This window comes from Engraulis encrasicolus, chromosome 3, assembly GCF_034702125.1.
Source record: "Engraulis encrasicolus isolate BLACKSEA-1 chromosome 3, IST_EnEncr_1.0, whole genome shotgun sequence".
NCBI classification, from domain to species: domain Eukaryota; kingdom Metazoa; phylum Chordata; class Actinopteri; order Clupeiformes; family Engraulidae; genus Engraulis; species Engraulis encrasicolus.
In genome coordinates, this window is record NC_085859.1 from 56,874,602 (window position 1) to 56,896,459 (window position 21,858).

A 21,858-nucleotide genomic window follows, 5' to 3' on the forward strand; every position below is an offset into this window, starting at 1 on the left:
TGCAGTCAAACGATGCAGTTCATCAGCTCTTACCTCATTTGGCTTTTGTTATCTATGTAAAGCCATCAGTGTTCTCAACTGTCCATGCTCTCTTGATGTGTCAGACACCTCTGTCAGGTCTAGGGGCACAGAATGTGTTTCCCTCCAAAATGTATAAAAGAATCCTGACTGCACCTCAGAACTATGTGTTAAGATTTTGTCTGAGACAACCATATTCATGCACCTAGTTAGAGAGTTCAGAGGTCTTGAAAACAGAGTAGCACTTTTCTCCTGTGTGGATAGGCTGGCTGGTGAGCTTAACACTAAGGTTTTTCAGTTTAGATACAGAGCCCCTAAAAGATGTGACATGGAGAAGCAGGATCACATTAAGTGCTGCAGAATTATTTGAGCTCGCATCTGGACAATGTGAAAAGAAGGGAAACAAATGTCCATTGTGTTCTGTGTAGAAAAAACACTCAACTTAGCATAGCAATTCTTTCTTTTGGCAGCACCTGATCTTCCATTGTCTTTTGTAGTGTACCTTCATGTATCAACAAGTAATATTATGTACTTATACTGTACATACTGTGCCTAGTCTTAAGGTACAGTGTAAAGTACATCACTTTGCATGTTTTTTTTCATAGCGTGTTACATTGTACCTAATTAATGTAACAGGACAGTGAAATAAAAGCCATTTAATGCACTCCCGCTGTCAATTTGACAATGCTCTACACTGTCCAGTTTTAAATCTAAGCTTAAGACGCACTTCTTCACTGCTGCATATTCATTACACACTGACATGCACTTCCACTTCCTTTAATTATTACTTTATTTTCATTTTATTTGATATACATAGCCTATGTATTGTATTTTATTCTTGTTTAAGTATTTTTATTTTTATTTTATGTTTTAATTATTCATTGATGCTTAGTTATTACTTTTTCTACTGTTCTTCTCTTTATTTCTTCTCTGTTTTATGTAAAGTGACCTTGGGTATCTTGAAAGGTGCTTAAAAATAAAATCTATTATTATTATTATTATTATTATTATTATTATTATTATTAATGCAGGCGGCTCATCTGGCTGGTTCTTGGACTGGGTGGACATCAACGCTCCGTCTCAGGGCCAGAGAATACGGTTCCCCTGTGGCCGCTGGCTCGACCGAGGGGAGGACGACGGTGCCATTGTGAGAGACCTGTACCCAGCAGAACTTCAGACAGAGTTCTATGTCCCCTGTGAGATAATTGGCCTTGGCCACCACTCCAACTACACATCACATACTCTATTTACTATCAGGGCTGTAGTCAAGTCCACCTTTGTAGAGTCCAAGACAAGTCCAAGACCAGTACTAGTCAAGTCCGAGTCCAAAGAGGTTCGAGTCCGAGACAAGACCGAGTCCAAAAAGATTCGAGTCCAAGTCAAGTCCGAGTCACATGTCGGTCAGTGTTTGACAATGAAAAGGATGAATGTCAATAGTGTGAACCTTAGAAGATAACCTATATGGCATGGATGTGAAGACAAAACTTGTTTGTTATTGGATTTCAAGCTCCACTTTACAATCTATGATGGCCAGTGTTCTAAACAAAACTTAATGACAGACCCCGCGAGTCCAAAAGCCTAATTTGGCAAGACCATTGTCCGAGTCCAAGACAAGTCCGAGTCCAAACAATACCGAGTCCGAGACAAGTCCAAGTCCATAAAAAAACGGACTTGAGACCGGACTCGGGCCGAGTCCGGACTCGAGTACTACAGCCCTGTTTACTATATTGAATCAACACGGTGCACCTTAGATTTTCAGTACTATTTCCTGTAGTGTAGTGTGTGAAACAAACAAAACAAGATGGATTGATTTTTAAGTTGACTAAATTCATTGAAATAGTTATGGAATAAATATTTTTGGTAAACTCATCATAAATGTCATTCTAAAATGTTTAATTCCAGTTGTCCCATATGAGATCAAAACGTTCACCAGTGACGTTTTTGCGGCGGGTACCGACGCAGATGTCTTCATTGTCCTCTATGGGCGCAATGGAGTGTGCACACAGCAGAAGCATCTCTGTGTCAATGAGAGAGAGCGACGCTTGTTCTTTGAGAGGGGAGCAGAAGATATGTTCATTGTTGAGGTCAGTAGGCTGCTAAATTATTAAATGTTTCAGAGTGACTGGAGCTGTGATTTGAGACTCTTCAAACGGTGTTCAGCTATGAAGCATTGGTGTAGCACCTGGTTCCCATAAAAGTCAATAGGTTGAGGTTTTATGAAAATAGAAAATAATTCAATCATTTAATAATTTCCATTTTAATCATTTTAATTTTAGATCTTCTATAAATATATGTCTTGTGGAAAAAGCAAGCAATTCAACAACTAAATGAAATCAATCCTTCCAGCTAGAAGATATCGGGGATGTAATTGAGAAGATACGTATCGGCCATGACAACAGAGGAACAAACCCCGGATGGCACCTCGATAGAGTGGAGATTCGTAGACTACTAAGGAAAGGAAAGGTTTGTTAAGCCTAAAAAGTATTAAAAACATTTTGGCTCAAGCAGTCCAGTCTCACATCTGTCGCAAGTCTGCGCATGCCTCTGTGCACGCAGACATTTGCCATGCGACTGCAATGTATATAACCCTAAGATTGTTGCAAAATAATTTTGGGCAAGTATTTTCATATATGAATAACCATTCAAACCAGTGAGATTCATCTTAAATTGGCTGGGATTTAGTTCCTGGTGGGATTTGATCACAAATTGGTCTGTAAATGATCAGCTACATCTGACAGCCCTGTTTGTTCCTCACATCTCTTCTGGTAGGGCTCAGAAACGGTCATCTTTCCGTGTGAGGGCTGGTTGGCGCGCTCCGAGGAAGATGGCGAGACTGTACTGGAACTGGTGCCCTCTGACATCATCACGGAAACACTGAAAAGAGATGGAACCCTGAAGGTCAACGAGGTTGAGGTGGACGACGCACTGGAGAGTATGTGTGCCTCAATCATACTGTACACACGCACACACACACACACACACACACACACACACACAATATGTGACAAGCTACAGGAAAACAGGCTGGGGCCAGGTCGGGGGGCATTTTGAGTTAATCCTAAATTCTGATGCAGATTTGTTGCACTACCTTTGCAATGATACCTTACACTGGCCTGGTTCACACCAGACAGTGTGTGTGTAGCTTTGGCACCCCCTGGCGGAGCAGAGCTACACACACTACCGTCTGGTACACAGCCATAGAGCACGCTCCGTCTCCAGCCAGAAAATAGACGGAGCATTTATTGCTTTAATATCAACGGTAGCTCACATTGAGGAGTCACAGGACAGATTATAGACTATATTGACTCTTTAGAGATTACCAGGAAGGTTTTTGATTGAATTTGTTGGTGATGAGGCCGCACAGAAGCAATGAATGCTCAGTCTATTTTCTGTCTGGAGACGGAGCGTGCTCTATGGCTGTGTATCAGACAGTAGTGTGTCTAGCTCCCTGGACACGGCAAGAAGTATGCTAAAGACCAGGCATCTAAACTCATTTGCCATATCTGTATGAGACGTGGGGCCCCCGGCCTTACAGCAAACTCTCCGGGGTTCAGACCGGCTTTCTCTGCCAGGCAGTCCGTTTAGGTTGTTTTCCTCTGTACAGTAACAACATGGTTGACAATGGCTTCATCGTTCTGACGCGCCTCACCTCTTTTTCTGCCTGTGCCTCTCTCAGAATAACATGCAAGGCTTCCAAAAAATGGTAGCTGTAGTTTAACGATAGTTTAAAATCAGCTCAAACCTTTGAACGCGTCTTTGCCCGTAATAGGTTGTTGCTTAACAGCAACTGAGTCATGGTCAGCAGATAGTTGAATTTCAACAAAAAAAGATGGAACACAGTATGTAACCTAGCAACAGTGATCAAATCCTGACAGCTGACACCAAACGCTTGCTATCAACACTTCTCAAGTTTTTGAAGGCAAAAAAAAGCATTGCCGCCTGAAAGGGGCCTAAAAAGGGTTCATTTCTAATTTTCCACGTGTAAGATTTGTATGCGATGTACAGTACATAGCCATGTAGGTTTAATATAGACCTTTTTCCTATGGGTAGCCCATCAGTACAAGGTGTCGGTCAGGACTGGTGACACAAGTGGAGCGGGAACAGATGCTAACGTCTTCCTCACCGTCTACGGAGACCTGGGTGACACAGGGGAGCGAAAACTCAGGAAGTCTGAGACGAACAGTAACAAGTTTGAAAGAGGGGCGGTATGTTTTTCTCCTCTTTTTCTTTCTTTCTTTTTTTTGAAAGAAGATTTTAGATTTCAGATGTGGATTTGTTACCTTATGCAATTTAAAATAAATTTGCATACCGATATGACTTGAAACAACTTACTTTCCCCACTGTAGTTTAGATACAATACATTACTTTCCCCACTGTAGTTTAGATAAAATACATTTTCATGCACTTGTAATTCATTAGAATTAATGTTCTAGTTAATAAGAATAATTCATGTTATTATTGTGGTTATTGTGATTTTTACGGTGATGATGATGATGTTTATTAATACTCTCGGCCATAAAAAAAGTCTCCATCAAAAAAGGTCACTGCAGACTTTTTAGAAGTTTATTGAAACAATACAACACTAAATGTTTGGCGCAATCAAAGCTAATGGTAGTTCAACAACATGTAAAGTCTCTTTTCCATTGGGTTCCGCGTTCCGGTGCGGGCTTTATAAATATTCATGAAACTTGACGGGGGGGTCGATGGTGCTGTCTCGCACGCATTTCCATACAACAGGGACTAGAACTGGGCCGTATGATCAGCTGCTACAACTAGCCGCGACAACACCGTGTTTTCACGCCATGTTGAATCTAGCCCTAATCTAAACAATAGGACCTATATAGGACTAACTTAAATATAACCAGCGATCTCCTTCTCTTAGACCCATAGACATGTGTTTGGGCTTGTTCGAAAGCTGCGAATCTTAGCTTTTCACAGGTTTTTACGGAACGTTTTTATGTTCTTTCAATCCAAAGTTATATAACTTTAAGCGGCCGCTGTTTCAAGTGAAAAAATAGCGCTTTCCAACCATTTTTTTTTACCTCGTCATTTTGTTTTCGAACAGACAGCGATCTCCTTAACCTAGACCTACAGACATGTGTTAGGGCTTGTTCGAAAGCTGAGATTCTTAGCTTTTTAAAGGGTTTCACGGAACGTTTTTATGTTCTTTCAATCCAAAGTTACATAACTTTAAGCGGCCGCTGTTTCAAGCGAAAAAATAGCGCTTTCCAACCATTTTTTTTTATCTCGTCATTTTTTCCGAACAGCCAGCGATCACCTTAACCTAGACCTACAGACATGTGTTAGGGTTTGTTCAAAAGCTGAGATTCTTAGCTTTTTACAGGTTTTTACGGCACGTGTTTATGTTCTTTAAATCCAAAGTGCGGTCGCCACTTCAAGTAAACAATGGCGTTGTTCTCCAGCCGGATAGAGAGGAAATCTTTTTTGTCATGGCTGTGTTCTTTGTTCCCTCGAATAAACCACAGTTGTCTTTTTCATTCGAAATTTTCATTTTTACATTTAATTTGATAACAGCAAATTCGCCATCCCTCTGCAGGTTCGTATATGAAGATATGTGCAATGAATGATAGTGTGCCCTATTTTGCATGGTGGTAAAAAAAAAAACGACTTCTCACAAGGAGGAGGCGTGGAGCATTGGAAATAGCCTAGCGTGATTTTAAAATAATAGCCTAATAGGCTAATAATAGGCCTATAACTCCTTGGCCAAGGCCTGGAGTTAGGCTACTTCTCTGTCTACTGTAAAAACTGCCGACAGAAAAGCGATGTTGATTTTTAAAGTGCGTGGGTGGGGATAGGTGTTTGCACATGCCGGTAAAGCAACATGTAGCTCCGCACGCCTCGAACCACGTCTTTCGCGATTCTATAATCGCCCCTGTTTGAGCCCTGTTTGAGCTGATGATGGGTGTGTATGGGTGGAGTAAATGCAAAAAGAAAACGAAACCACGCCCCAGCAGTGCGCAGCCCCGTTCTAACAGGGCTAGTCGAAAAGGGGCTTAAGTGTGTGTTTGTGGGGATTCCTTTGGCCATGGATCCTTACTATTCTTGCGTCTTCCTACAGGTTGACAAGTTTACGATTGAGGCGGTGGACCTTGGTCTGGTGTACAAGATTAAGATTCGCCATGACAACTCCATGCTGGGGGCAGACTGGTACCTGGACCAGGTAATAGGAATAATAATACATTTTATTTAGAGCACCTTTCAAAATACCCAATGATACTGTACATAAGGAACAAGATAATTTCGATTTCCAGCCCTCCCCCACCTCTGTCCCACTACTCTCCTGTTTACTTTCACATAATCCTGGCCTCTATACAGACACAAAATCCCCCCCAAAAAAGCAAATCCAAATAATGATTAGAACACAATAATTACACAATAGTAATAATCACAAAATAATAATAACAAACTAAATGAATTACTTACGAAAAGGTGGAGGTGGTGGATGAGGACACAGACGAAGTGTATATGTTCTTGTGTGAGCGATGGCTCTCAACCAAGAAGGAGGACAAACGCATCGAGAGGACGTTTTTTGTAAAGGTAACGAGAAACATTTGTAATTTTTTTTATTTATGAAGGGACAAGGCACATTAATTATCATGGGCAAATAAAAGATGAGAGAGTCTGCTTCAAACAGGATTTTATCCTCCTTTTATATTCTTATGTGTTGTTTTGGGTCACAGGCCTTTCTTTAGATCATCCAATGCACAATCCATTTACAAAAGAATTGTATTAATGTTTTCATAGGGCTATGAGGGAGAACGGAACCCCAAGAACAGTTCCAAAACCCCAACAAAGAGTGTGGACAATAACATGAACAAGAAGAAGAAGAAGAAGAAAGCTGCACCAGTAGAGGAGGGGCCAGGTAAACTAAACGGGCAGTCTTGTAAAATACGGCACCGTATTTTTCAGTCTATAGGTCTATTTCATGGTTTGGCTGGTCTTGCAACTTATAGTCAGGTGCGACTAATGCCCAATTGGCAGAATGCTCTGCTGCACCAGTGCGAGTTTATTGAATCCTGCAGTCACCATATTCGTATTTCTTGTTGGTTTGATCATGTTTCAGACTTTTTGATCAGGCTAGCAGTAAGCAGTGTGCTAACTGTCTATGAGCAATCGAACATTAGCCAGGTCTCCTTTCTCGGCTGTCCGTTTACAATGAAATTGTTGTTTTGAAACCAGAGTTCAAACAAGTTTACTTAAACAAGATGCTGCTTAATTTATACTGATTAAGCCAAATGTATGAATTGTTAAGGACTTGGGGAAAAATGAGACTTGGACTTTACTTGGCTTGGACACGACTTGGACTTGAACTTGAACTTGTCAAATGTGTCTAAACTTGTGACCTGACAAATTAGTGACTTGGTACCATCTCTCTCAGTAGCCTCTTAGTGCAGATGGGGTCGCCGGCGGGCCTATTCACTATTTGCTGAAAATACTCAGCTACATCATAACAACATTGCTATGACATTACAGAGAGCCTTAAGTAACAGATTAAGACAAAGCCATTACAATTTTGGTGACAGTAAGGTTATAACATAGGCTCTGCTCTACAGGGTTAATATTCTCATAAAAATGGCCACAAAGCTAAACCTTCTAGCAGGGTATGTGAAACATATGAGCAGCACTCTGTATATCAGTTCGCCCGTCTGCCAGAAACAGCTTGCTTTTTGGAGGATTTGCGCATGACATAGGTCTGTAGACCTTGTCCTAGAAAAAGAAGGTCTGAACAATTAACTGTGAATTTGATTCAGATTAATCAAGTACCTATTTGAGTCTGCAACTCTCTCTGACTTCTCTCTCGCTTTCCCCTTCTCTTGATCTCTCTTTCGCAGTAATTCCGTATGACTTTACGGTGTCCACGGGGCTGGATCGTGATGCGAGCACTACTAGTCGTGTGTATGTGATCATCATGGGCCCGGGGGATCTGGAAACTGATAGGATGTGGCTAGATCTTCCTGAAGGAAAGAAGTGCTTCGCCTCTGGCAGCATGGACCATTTTCAGGCATATGGACTCGATGTGGGGCAAATTAAACGTGTGGAGGTAAGTACGTATTATGGAAGTACTCTACGCACATATTTACCTTGCATGATATGTTGAAGCGAAAAGCGGTTTTGTTGATATTTCAGTACAATTAAATTAGTGTTCATTGCAATGTTCTGCTGTTTGAGACAAGACATTAGAGACAAGGTTACTACACAAAGACAAGGCTACTGCACAATAATAGTTGGTATTTAAAAGGGTCCATGGGTAGTATAAGGCAGGCTGGCCTTATAAGACTGATTTTGGTGTCATGATCATTGGGTAGTTTAGTGTAGCAGGATTGCTTTATGTTTTGTTTGTAAGTTTGTAAGCTACCATTGCATTTACAGGTATGTCTTAATTCAATCTGGATGAAAGGCGACATCATGTGGTTGTTATTGCTGGTGTCTGTGAGCAGTAACAACTTGTCTTTTGCACTTTGATTGGGCTTGGATTAGATGCAACCAAGTGATTTTATATTTTTAAGCTTACAAGTACAAGTATTTAAAAAAAAAATAGAAAGCTAAAATAATTTCAATGTTTTTAAATCACATTTATCTAGCTGACACCAAGTCAATCTTACAAGGCCAATATGTCTTAACGAGCCAGATATCCTTTCAAGAAGAGAGTGAAGGCCTCTTGTAATTTTGACCTGATCTTCTTGATAGCTAGGACATAATGGAGCGACACCGGAGAGCTGTTGGCTCGTGGATGAGCTGGCTGTCGCCGTGCCAACCAAAGGGATCAAATATAGCTTCCAGTGCAAGTGCTGGCTTGCCAAAGACCGTGGAGATGGTTTAACAGCCAGGGTCTTCAACATCCTTGATGCCATCAGCATCAGTATTATACGTAAGGTGAGTACACACAGTACTTTTCACCTCAGTGGCTGTATACATGAATTGTCTGTGAATGAAGTAGTGAAACTGTCACAACTGCCATCAAATGTTTTTTGTAAGAGCAGACAGATTAATGTCAACTCATCTTCAAAAAGTGTGCTGTTCAAGTGACACCCGAGTAGAGGCTGGAGAATACGGAACCCTATTTGCTCCCCATACCAATGGTGCTAATAACTGAAGAGTACTTGAAAAATGAAGCAACTGCAGTGCTCCTGTAGCAGCCCTCTCCACCCACCCAGAACAGTTAACAATGATATATTAAGACCAGTGCCATGCAGAGAGCTTCAGTGTGGCATTGTCTAACATTTTTGGAAAGGGCACATGTAAAAAAAACCATCCAAACAACCTGTCAACTAAATTTTAATTACACCCTGATAGAGCGTGCAGGCTTATTAGCCTACAATGCTGTTTCCATTTTTAAGCATGTTAAAAACCCCTAAACAGCCCTGCCAAAATGACACAATGACATTAAAGAGGATAAGGCCAGGGGCTAGAGCCCCTCTGGATTCCCTCCTGGGCATGTGCCTCATTAAGACAGCGTAGGGTCATTTGTTGTCATTAAGGTGAAGTGAAGAGGTGCATCACACTCAGCTTCTTCTTTTCTTCACACTGACAAAGACAACAGCCGAAACGTTTCTCTGTTTTCTGCTGCTATGTAAAAATAAAAAAGAGTGCGATCCACCTCTTCACTTTCTAAGATTATTCAACTGGAGAGATGCACCACACGGAAGAGCGCGGTGTATTATCTACTGCCTGTCATTAAGGTGAAAAAATGTTTTGGGAATGACATAATAAACATCCAGGGCTACCCTCTTCCTCAGGTGGTGTATGATGATTGCTCACAAGTTTGAACAGGAAAAAACACGTAAAGCAATAAAAATGGCTCCATAGTATTTCAAGTTTCACTTAGAATATTCAGATGTGACTAAAGCTGTAGTTCTTAACATTTCCACAAGTAACAGTAATTTGATTCAAAATTGTCTAGTTGTTACTGATTGCAGTTTTTGTTATTTGTCATTTGTAATTGAATTACGTAATCTTGTTACATGTATTTATTTACTCACCTACCCTCTTCCTCAGGTGGTGTATGATGTAACTGTGGTCACAGGAGACACACAGGATGCTGGGACTGACACCAATATCTTCATTACAGTATTTGGGGTCAACGGATGCACTGAGGAAATCTTACTCCCTAAGATGGAGGACAGGTACAGTCAATATGTGTTGTACAGGGCAAATGTACTGTATGTACTTACATATACAGAAAGACACACACACACACACACACACACACACACACACACACACACACACACACACACACACACACACACACACACACACACACACACACACACACACACACACACACACACACACACACACACACACACACACACACACACACACATATTCATAACCACCGACCACCCATTTTTTTCCAATTTGGAGGGTGACTTTCCAGTGGTACAGTTGTTAGGACATAAAATACTTAAGATATTAGTTAAACTAATTTTCATTGCCTTTTGCCGCTCTGGGCTTAGCATTGGAACTCTTGGACAAGGAATCAACGGAATCAACAATCAACAGCACACAATGCTCTGTGCATAGTCTTGGAATTCTCTGCAGCACACAAGATACACCAGCTGCTACAAATCCCAGCATTCGATAGTCAAGTCCACTGAGCACCTGTAAGTTAACCAAGCTGTTCCCGTGCAGTCCGTCCCCCTCGGGGCCACAAACTCACCACCTCCTAGTCAACGTTTCAGTTCGGGTATGGGAGTCACAGCACGACACCGCTGAGCTAAAGGACCAGTCCGATAGCTCAGTGCTACCGATACTGTATGAGGCTTCGGGAGGGAGGTTTACTAACGTTCCACGCCACACTCTGCTAGTTGGCCTCAGTTACTCTCGCCCCCCTAAACCTCACTCCCATCCTGGGTAAATGGCACCAGTGTAACTGAGGTGTTCAGTCCGTCCCCCTCGGGGACTTTGCTTGGTCATGCACCATGGTCATTACGCAGAGGGAGAGTGTTCCAAAACTTGGAAATGCAAATCCCAATTTACAGTGATTCCACTGAAACATATTTGTGCCTCATGATTGGCCTATAAAAATCTATCTATCTCAAGTATTCAAACATTGTAACCCTCACTATTGTTGTGTGAGTAGGATAATGAAGGTCCATTTTTTAAAATTTGTTTTACTTCATGGAAGAGTAGTACATGAAACAGAGCAGAGGGCTACATTTTGGCATTAGGTACTTGCCTAAGGTTATTAGTAGAGTAGTAGACAAGAGTAGTAACCTCAATCTCAATGCCAAATGTAGCCTCTGCTCTGTTTCATGTGGCCCACCATGAAGGAAGGAAGGGTTTTCTAGGGTCAAAGGGCTGAAAGATCGTTTTTTTTTTTTACCAAAAAGACATTCTGTCATTTCACTAGTTCAATTTCCTAAATTTGTTGGAATAAAGTATGCAGACTGTAGATTACTAGCTTCTCTGATTTGGATGTGTTAGCAGAGACCACCTGTGCGGCTGGCCAGACCAGAAAGTGCTATGCGGGGTCCAGCGTGACTAAAAGCACTGGAGAAGCTAGCATGGCCAATGTGATGTGGTTTGGTTTGGTGGTAACAGCACATTGGGCAAGGTAGCTGTCTGGGTCCAGAAGTGTCACCAAGATGTGTCGGACCCTGCACGCACGGCAGGATTCTCGAGCGAACACAGACCAAAGGATGTCAAATAGGGAGCTACAAATAACAGTGTTAATGCTCCCAGTTGTTTAATGGCACAACGTTTCGGACCTTGGTCCTTCTTCAGGCACGAGTTGCACTAAGGTCCGAAACGTTGTGCCATTAAACAACTGGGAGCATTAACAGTGTTGCGGACATTTATCATTTACTTCAGTTATTTTGTTTTGTCCAGCACCTGAGCCACTGATGTGCGCACATTCTCTGCTTTCTTGAGCTACAAATAGCACCCCTGTGTCTTTTATCCAATACTAGGTTTGAAAGAGGGCAGGAGGACACGTTCAGTCAAGAGATCGATGACATTGCCCCTTTGAAGAAGATGAGGGTACGTGTTGACGGCACAGGAAGTCGCCCTGACTGGTTCCTTGATCAGGTTTGTTTCAGTACATTTAGTATTTCATACTGCTCTTGTCCTGTCCACCTACTGTATAGTCATTTATTACCTGCACCAAAGAGGTTATGTTTGCGGTTGCGTTGGTTTGTGTGTCTGTCAGTTTGTCAGCAGGATAACTTAATTTGGATAAAATAGAGAGGTGAATTCACCTATTGGCTATCTGATGAAAACATAGCAGCTGCGATATCTTTTTGTTCACCTAGTGACATGAAAATAAATTATTTGCCTGATTCAACACTATATATGTGGCACAGTCAATTGGTCCATTGTGTTAAAAAAAACAGGTTACAGTACACTTTACATGACGTGTTCCTGCATAACACATTCATAGCAGCTGTTATACACTTTGCATGAAGGATTCATGACTGTTTCGTAAGATATTCATACCAAACCTTTCATAAACATGGAAGACAAAAGGACGCAGATTGTTCACTGACAGATTAGGTTTAGGAATGAGTTTTGGTACAGGCACAGTTCGACATTCGAATTCACAAACATGGCCGTAGTAGCCTACCATAACCAAGAATAGTGTCATGTGACTGCACTTGGAGTGGCATATGCTACATGCCACTAATTCATCCAACCCCCTCTCAGTAAATTTACCCAGATTGATTGCGATCAGGAAGGGTTCAGAACAAAGCCCGCAATGCTGCTTTGTTCAACTTTTATTTTGACAAGTTGCTGTCCTTTCATGTTCCATGTACATGAAAGTTTTGGTATGACTGTCTAATGAAACATTCATGAACGCTTCATGTTCAAGTCTGCTTCAAGTTCATAACAACTGCTATGAATGTGTTATAGTGCTACCAAAATTCCAGATAAAATGTCCAGATTGTGAGTTTTCATGTGACAGTCTATTTCAGTTCTATTCAGCACCGCGTCATCCCCAATCAGCAACAGGTGCAAAGGAGACGCCTAGATAAAACTCAGGAAGTAGCTTAGTAAGATGAGACACTGACGAAGGCAACAGCCGAAACGTTTGTCTACACTTCTGCTGCTATGTAAATAATAAAAAATAAAAAAGAAGAAAAGAAGAACCCGAGTGCGATCCTCTTTTTCACCTTCGAAGTTATTCAACTAGAGAAGCACCACACGGAAGAGTGCGGTGTATCTGAACTACTAGTTCTATTCATCACAAAATCACATCACATGGAGTTTGGTGGAGAATCTATTTTGATAATTAATTTTTAAAAAACGTGCATAAGATGTGAAGTAGAATAGAATACCTACCATAGCAGTATTTAATGAAGTCGGGATTGTCTGCTGTATTTTACACCATTCAGATTATGATGCGCAACACTGTAACTGAGGAGGTATCAGTCTTCACCTATGAGAACTGGCTATCTAAAACCAAAGGCCCAAAAAGGACAACCGTGTGTGAATTAGCAGCCGTAGTAGACGAGGAAGAGATGGTGGAGAAGACAACCTATATTGTCACTGTCAAGACAAGTGACCTCTCAGGTGAGATAAATCATTTTAACAACATCTAGACGGTAATGCTTCAAAACATTAGTTGTAATAGGGCAGTCATGGGTAAGCGGCTAGGGCGTCAGACATGTATCCCAAAGGTTGCCAGTTCGACTCCCGACCCGCCAGGTTGCTGGGGGGAGTAATTAACCAGTGCTCTCCCCCATCCTCCTCCATGACTGAGGTACCCTGAACATACACTGCTCCCTTTCGGGCAACATTGGGGGCTGACTTCTTGCACGGGAGAGGCATAAATGCAATTTTAGCAGTCAATTGGTGCTCATAGCAGGGACTTTCTCATCACACATTTAAAAAAAAACATTTTTCAACAATTTGACACCACTTTATATCATTTATGTAATAAAACATTTTTAATGTTATTATTATATCCTCAGATAAGTCTATAAACTAAAAAGTAATAATTTCCCAATGTGTCTTATTTAGGCCATTGCTGCAAAAGCAAACCAGTGTGTTTTGTATGAAATCCCAGGTGCTGGAACCGACGCTAATGTATCCCTGGTGATATTCGGAGAGAATGGGGACACTGGTACACTGGCCCTGAAAGAAAGCAGCAACAGGAACAAATTTGAGCGGAAACAGGTGGACGTCTTCCGATTCGCAGACATCTTCAGTTTAGGGGAGTTGTCAAAAGTCCGCGTTTGGCATGACAACAAGGGTGAGTTTGTCTGTACAGTCTCACTGACACTCTTTTTCACTCTCTCTCTCTCTCTGTCTTTCTCTCTCTCTCTCTCTCTCTCTCTCTAGGATTAAAAGTTTAATTATGTGAGTCATTTGTAAGTCAACTATGGCTCCCGCAACCGCTTCCACGGTCTGCTGTCAGAAAACCCCCCATGCAACTTTTGACACCGTCGGACCGAATGAGTGTCGTGGGAAACACTTTTCATTTGAAACATCACTTTACATACTGTATTCAGATTTGTATCAACTGCTGGCATTCCGTGATGAAAAACAGTCTCACAGCGAGTATATTTGAACAGCATTTTTTCATTACGGTGTAGATTTTGAGACAGGCATGCCACGGGCGCTGCGCAAATGACGTCATCCTACCTTGTGCCCCTTTAAGATATTTCAATGTGCTTTTATACCTTTTATGGGAGATAGTGCAATGAAGAGAGACAGGAAGTAAGTGGGAGAGTGTGATAGAGTAGGGTTGTAAAATTACCCTGGACAGATTTGAACCTGGATTCCCAGGGACTAGTTGCCCATTTATGGGACAGCACATTAGCGTGATACGCAACAGCACTCCCACTCTCCCTCTCATATACAGTGTAAGTAGTCCTTCCAGGATTTCACAGACTGTTTTGCGACTGTTGCTTATTCAAAGCAAATTCAATGCAATTTCACAGAATTTTTTTGCATGTGTTGCATCTGTTTGGCCAACCGCAACTGTCCCAAAAATAAACTTTGACACCAGTGAAGCAGAGGAAGAAAGCACACGACCCCAATGTTTCCATGATGCAACTACAAGTAGATATTTACAGAAGAGCATGTAACAGTAACACTTGAAACATGTGTAAGGTAGTTTAGTTTTGGGAAAGTCACAGTGACACGGTGGTGCCACAACGCCCAACAGAATTTGTGGGTGAAGTTTCCTTGAAGTTGCAAATCACAGCATAATAAAATCCAGGGAGAGTCTGTCTGATATACATATAATTTCCTCCGTCACCACCAGGACCTGCTGCAGGTTGGCATCTGGAGTTTATCGACATAAAGGATGAGCTGATGGGTGAGACGTTCCGCTTTCCCTGTGACCGGTGGCTAGCCAAGAACGAGGACGACGGCCAAATCATGCGGGAGATGGCATGTGCCAACAATGACAATTTGGACCTCAGTGACAAAACTAGTAGGACTCATTTCTCTGAGCTATTTTTTAGGATATTGAATAATAATACTGCCACATCTGTGATGAAAAGGTTTGGAGGATGATAGTAGTTATAAATAATGTTGGGCTTCGTAGCAGAACTCAGCAGAGTTCTTAAAGGTCCCATGTGTAATGCTGCCCATTAACTAATTTAATATTTCATAAAGAGGTTCTACCTCCATGAAATGTACACTTTTTACAGGTGGATCTTCTCCATGTTTTGAAATTCTAGTCATTGTGGAAATCTTTGGCTGCAGAACTTGAAAGTACTCTGGTCAGACCAGACCAATATTTATTAAACAGGTCATATTTATGAATAGGAAGTGTGTGTGTGTGTGTGTGTGTGTGTGTGTGTGTGTGTGTGTGTGTGTGTGTGTGTGTGTGTGTGTGTGTGTGTGTGTGTGTGTGTGTGTGTGTGTGTGTGTGTGTGTGTGTGTGTGTAGAGGCAAAGACACTTGCATTCTGGGAAAAAGCATGTTGTTATTGATGGTTGCTACTGAAGCGTTCTAATGGCTGTAACAGCTTGACTGCTGCGCTTTGATCTTACCTGGATCAGTTGCAGCCAGATGATGGCACTTTTTACAACAATGACAACTTTTGACTAAAAGGATTTTGCAAAGTTTCAAGAAAACCAAAGACATTAGTGTTCTTAAATCACCAGTAGGCTTATGTAGCTGATACCAAGGGCAGTCTTGTGAGGTGAACGTCTTACTACTGTACGATGGGAACCTTTTAAGATTGATTTTCAATGACTTAATTTTTTTGCATTGGAGCTGATGAATGGCTGAGTCTTTTGGGTGTTCTTCTTTAATTTGCACGATCTCCTATTAGTGGTGTGGATTGGCACTGCCCTCACGATCCGATTCGATCACGATTCGGGAGGTAGCGATTCGATTTGATTCGATTCTCTGCGATTCGATCCGATCCGATTAAATTCTACAATGCATTGCAATGCATTACATTTCTACCGAAAGCAAAGCAAATGTTTAATCAGTCATGATGAGGCAATACAAGTAGTCAGACACTGAGCAACAATTTATTGGCTGTTTTCTGTATCAGTCTGGATCAGTCTGTATCAGTCTTGCAATGCTTTGAAGTACTTTTATTTAATTTAACATTCATTTGCTCCTGAAATATCCACGGAAGTAATTGAAACTTAAAAAAATGGCCGCATCAATTCTGGAACTTGAATTGAATTGAATCATCCATGCCCCGCATTGGATTGCATCGCCGGATAGATCATTGTTGACACCACTATCTCCTATGGTTTTGCCTCTTTGATTGTTTTTTGTTTTGTTCGTTTATTAAAGGAGAATTCCGGCCAGTTTGGATTAATATCCCATCTTGGGTGGACCGAGGGAAAGGGATGAAAGGCAAAACCGCGAGAAATGTTCATGCCTGCTGCGCAAAGTTGTTCAATTGCGCTGTTTTCGGTTAAAACCTGACCCTTCGGGCACGTACTGTATTTGACCTGTTTTAAAGCTCCTAGCGTGCATTAAAACCCTTTTGAACGCTTTGGCCGTGGTGTGTGGGTCCATACAAGTCGATCTAGTGGTTCACATTTCCATTAGGTAGCATAGGTACGATACAACAGGAGTTTTCAAAAGTGGCGCACCTACCTCTTTCAGCTTCCGCCTTCCAACTACGTCCGCAAAATGGTTCGCCAAAGTGATACTTCATAGTAATCCATTTTATTTTTGTCCACCAAAGACGAGCCACAAGAAACATATTCACATGTTTTCATGTCCTGAGTTGTTATTGTCGCGCAGATTCACTTCTCTGTCACTGAACGCAGTTTAGTGACGTCACGGTGTCACATGACTCCTGGAAGGAATAATTCTTAATCTGTAACAAATATTCTGGTTCGAAAAAGATAACCATGGCCACCAAACTCTTCAATTGAACTACCCCAACGGAGGATCCATCTCAAAATATCAAACAGTATATTACGACAGCGCCTCTCTTTCTCGCTTATGTATAATAACTGGATGAGCGAATGGCGTTCCTTCCAGGAGTCATGTGACACCGTGACGTCACTAAACTGCGTTCAGTGACAGAGAAGTGAATCTGCGAGACAATAACAACTCAGGACATGAAAACATGTGAATATGTTTCTTGTGGCTCGTCTTTGGTGGACAAAAATAAAATGGATTACTATGAAGTATCACTTTGGCGAACCATTTTGCGGACGTAGTTGGAAGGCGGAAGCTGAAAGAGGTAGGTGCGCCACTTTTGAAAACTCCTGTTGTATCGTACCTATGCTACCTAATGGAAATGTGAACCACTAGATCGACTTGTATGGACCCACACACCACGGCCAAAGCGTTCAAAAGGGTTTTAATGCACGCTAGGAGCTTTAAAACAGGTCAAATACGTGCCCGAAGGGCCAGGTTTTAACCGAAAACAGCGCAATTGAACAACTTTGCGCAGCAGGCATGAAAATTTCTCGCGGTTTTGCCTTTCATCCCTTTCCCTCGGTCCACCCAAGATGGGATATTAATCCAAACTGGCCGGAATTCTCCTTTAAGTTATCACCATGCCCTACACAAAGCATATGCAAAGCACAACTGTCTTGTGCGCACAAGGAACTTTCAGGTGCTCTTCAAACTTCCTTTTGCTCTCCAAAGAATAGAGAAGAATAAAGAATATACATCATTGTGTGTTTTTCTTTTGCTCCTCTAAAGAATATATAATCGCCACAACAACAGCCAGCTCCGATGATGCGGACACAAAGGAGAACGTCTGGATCATCCTTGAAGGGAGGAAGGGGCGCTCCAAAGAGCTCATGATGGAAAACAAGAAAAAGAAGTTCCAACGGTATTTATTTGCAACACTGCATACAGCGCACAATGAGGACGCATACATTTTGGAAATAAATTACTAAAATTACACACTGGATCTTTAGGAGCAACTCCTATGATAATACATTCCCTGAAATTAAGTTGTTGCATAGTTTCAGGTGGAGTCCAATTCCGTTAATTGCTCATTTCCCATTCAAAACAATTCTGTAAAACTTACAAAATGAAATGCCACATACTTCAAAAGTGGCCCACTTCTCATTAATGGCTTTTGGAAACAAGGATAAAAGACAGAAATTCAGTGCTTACGTAGAATCCAAATCACTTAAAATGAAGTCTTGTATCAAAAATGCCATGATGAATAGTGATCTCAGTTTCAGTGCTCACATCAAAAACTAAAATTAGCTTTTTGGCATCATAGGAACATAATAGCTAAGATTAAGGCGTTGCCTTTATTTCCTGTAGAGTGGACTATTACAATACCCTACTTACAGGCCTTCCCCAGAAGTCATTAAGATAGGTGTGAATAATCCAAGTCATTCCAGTGCTTAGGTCATTGCACTGGCTGCCAGTGACTTTTAGTCTATATGTCACTCAATGGCTTAGGCCTTAAATATATTGCAGATATTCGAAAGCGAAATCATTCTAAAATATATGTTATATTAAGAGTCTCCTCTAATGATTGTGCCCAGGTTTGCAACATGGGCAAATTTCCTGGTTCCAGAATGCTCAGATTTTCGGCGTGAACACGTCAGTGAGTTCAACACTAGGCACGGCAGAGGGCTCTGACACGGTTGTCTGTCAGCCTGAACGCTCCTTCTCTATGTTCTCTCTCATCGCCTCTCTTTTTCTTCCTGCAGTGGTGCCACAGACACATTTGAGTTCTCCTCCAAGAACATTGGTGAAATTGTAGGCATATGCCTAGGCCACATCACCAAGGATGGCAAGAAGGTGAAGACGGAGTCCTTCTGGCATGTCTTGGAGGTGGTCATCACGGAGAAAGAGCTGGGCAACACGTACGTGAATTTATGTTTCGAATGATGTAGAGCTGAACAATTAATTGATAATAGCAATTTTAATCGTAACTGTGATTAAATTAAATGAAAAGGGTGATTGTTTTTTTGTTTAAAATGTATATTCTGATGCATATTTAATTAAGCAGTGGACCTTTCCATCAGTTAACATCTGTTTGAACGTTCGGGTGACAAAATGACTCAATTTCGTGTTTTACTGAAATTGGTTCCTATTAGAAAGTAATAGTGATTACAATATCCATTAAAATGATCGTGATCATTGACTTGGCCATAATTCTGCAGCCCTAAAATGAAGTGTGCTCATTAAAGTTCTGATGGATTTGAGCCAACTGGTACTATTATATGATAGTATTGAAAGCTTACTGGCAGACAGACAAAATGTGAAAATGTTGGCTTGTGGTTTTATGATTGTAAGACATACAAATTATGGCATTTGAGAAGAGATACTATTATAAAGCTGATATATTATTTTAAATTACCTTTTTAAATCCCAAATGTGAACAAACACCTTATCTATGAAATGGTTGTGTAATTAGCACTGCTTGCTGTTACCTGCAAATGCCCTTCCGTTTACCCTCTCTCTCAAAAGTTGTCACTCATATGTCTTATCCACTTCAATATATGCAGATATACATTTCACTGCGACGCTCAGATCGCCCTTGCTGCCAAAAAGGATGCCTTCATGACGTTTGAGTGCACCAAGTGCGTGGAGAGCTTTGCCAGCAAGGTGCGCAGCCTGGTGCCCGTCAAGTATGAGATCATCATCATCACGGGCGACGTCAAGGCTGGTGGAACAGACGCCAACGTCTTTGTCACCATCTACGGTGTCAATGGAGACTCGGGCAAGCGCGCCCTCAAGCAGAAGTTCCGTAACCTTTTTGAACGCGGTCGCACAGATCGGTTCATACTGGAGATGCTTGACCTTGGGGAACTGTTGAGGGTGCGTGTCGAGCATGACAACACGGGTACGAACCCCAGCTGGTACCTTGAATGCGTAGAGATCACAAACACGGCCAACTGGGTGACGACTATTTTCATGTGTGGGAAGTGGCTGGACCACAACAAAGCTGATGGGCAAATTCAGAGAGTTCTGTACCCTCGGTATTAAGGGTAAGGACACCAGCACATAACTCTGGATCCAACAACAAAGCTGATGTGCAGATTCAGAGATATTGAGAGAAGGGCTGAATGCATGGATCAGTACAATGTCTGTATTGATGATGGACTAACGGACCTGGGGTCCGTATCTCGAAAGCGTCTTTACTAACGACGGTAGCAACGTCCTTCGTAAGAGCGACTCAACTCTCTCGACAGCGACGCTCACCACTAAATCCAAGGGAATGGTGTTACGTCTTGAGACGGTTTTAAGACGGTTAGCAACGACAAGAATCGAGAAACGGACCCCTGATTAGGGTTAGGAGTTAGGACTGCGGCACATGACTCTGGGTCCTGCATAGAAACAGCACCAAGACTGCATAATTATACAGTCATATTATAGTCAAACTGCCATTTTAGTGAATATCATTTTTATGTCTTTGAAGTGGCTTGACGCTGCTTTCAACTAAACAATGGCTTTTAGTTGGATGGTAAAACTATTTTTTTCATATTTATTTCATATATTTATAAAGGATTTTATACAAACTTCTTTTATGCAATGTAGAGGATTTTGACTGCTGATTTAGATCTTAACAGCCAGTTCAAGTGATATTCAGTAGCCTACTCAATAAAAAAAATGCAACAAAAAGTCCGTCTTTACTCTTAAAGAATGAAGATTCGTAGCATTCTTAGCATTCTCGTTGCTTGGCCTCTAATAATAATAAGAAAAAATCACTAGACTAAAAAAGTCTTTTATTTATTTATTTATTTATTAGTCATGCCACCAACCCCCCCCCCCCCCACACACACACACACACACACACACACACACACAGCCTCTCTCTCTCATACAAACACACACTCGCACGCGCATGCATGCACGCACACACACACACACACACACACACACTCGCACGCGCACGCATGCATGCACACACACACACACACACACACACACACACAATTAACAAAGATGTACGTTTTTTAAGCAATTTATTTGAAAAAAAAGAAAAGAAAACACATACAAAAAGTTCATGTACAAGACAAGAAATTAAAATAGAAAGACCAGTTTGGGTTAAGCTATGCAACTTTTTGCATCATTAGTAAGTAATAAATACAGTACAAAATCCACCATAAGTGAATGTATTTTTTTTCCCGTCGTCATCGTACATACGCAATATACACTCATCTAATTTATACATGATCATCATTTTAGCTATTGCTTTTAATAATCATTGATACATATTTCTACTTCATCTATAAAATATTCAGATCATAAAACATCATCATTGCGGAGTTACAGCAAACAGCAGTTGTCTTATACAAAGAGATAGCCACGCTTTCCGTGTTTTCCACTGGCAAAGATTATTTCAACTTTTTTGTAAGTCAGCAGCAGGAAAAAAAACAAACATCAGAAATATTAAATGGTATTATATTCAACATATCAACGATCCATTCCCGTGTTTTTGAAACATATATATAATCCTGA

The 21,858-nt window shown here is 41.3% G+C and overlaps 1 protein-coding gene across 1 annotated transcript in view; it reads left to right on the forward strand.

The window, feature by feature from the left end:
• The window catches only part of loxhd1b (lipoxygenase homology PLAT domains 1b), a 66,827-nt gene extending 45,756 nt beyond the window's left edge, over positions 1-21,071 (forward strand). The window contains exons 25-42 of the mRNA XM_063195761.1: positions 1,050-1,214; positions 1,921-2,102; positions 2,365-2,481; positions 2,788-2,950; positions 4,069-4,223; positions 6,098-6,199; positions 6,469-6,576; positions 6,784-6,901; positions 7,872-8,080; positions 8,728-8,913; positions 10,036-10,163; positions 11,955-12,072; positions 13,377-13,554; positions 14,051-14,236; positions 15,254-15,424; positions 18,127-18,259; positions 19,101-19,256; positions 19,902-21,071. Of these exons, the coding sequence (XP_063051831.1) occupies positions 1,050-1,214; positions 1,921-2,102; positions 2,365-2,481; positions 2,788-2,950; positions 4,069-4,223; positions 6,098-6,199; positions 6,469-6,576; positions 6,784-6,901; positions 7,872-8,080; positions 8,728-8,913; positions 10,036-10,163; positions 11,955-12,072; positions 13,377-13,554; positions 14,051-14,236; positions 15,254-15,424; positions 18,127-18,259; positions 19,101-19,256; positions 19,902-20,382 (3,056 nt within the window). The 3' untranslated portion in view covers positions 20,383-21,071. The remainder of the gene's footprint in view (positions 1-1,049; positions 1,215-1,920; positions 2,103-2,364; positions 2,482-2,787; positions 2,951-4,068; positions 4,224-6,097; positions 6,200-6,468; positions 6,577-6,783; positions 6,902-7,871; positions 8,081-8,727; positions 8,914-10,035; positions 10,164-11,954; positions 12,073-13,376; positions 13,555-14,050; positions 14,237-15,253; positions 15,425-18,126; positions 18,260-19,100; positions 19,257-19,901) is intronic.
• The last annotated feature ends 787 nt before the right edge of the window (positions 21,072-21,858 follow it).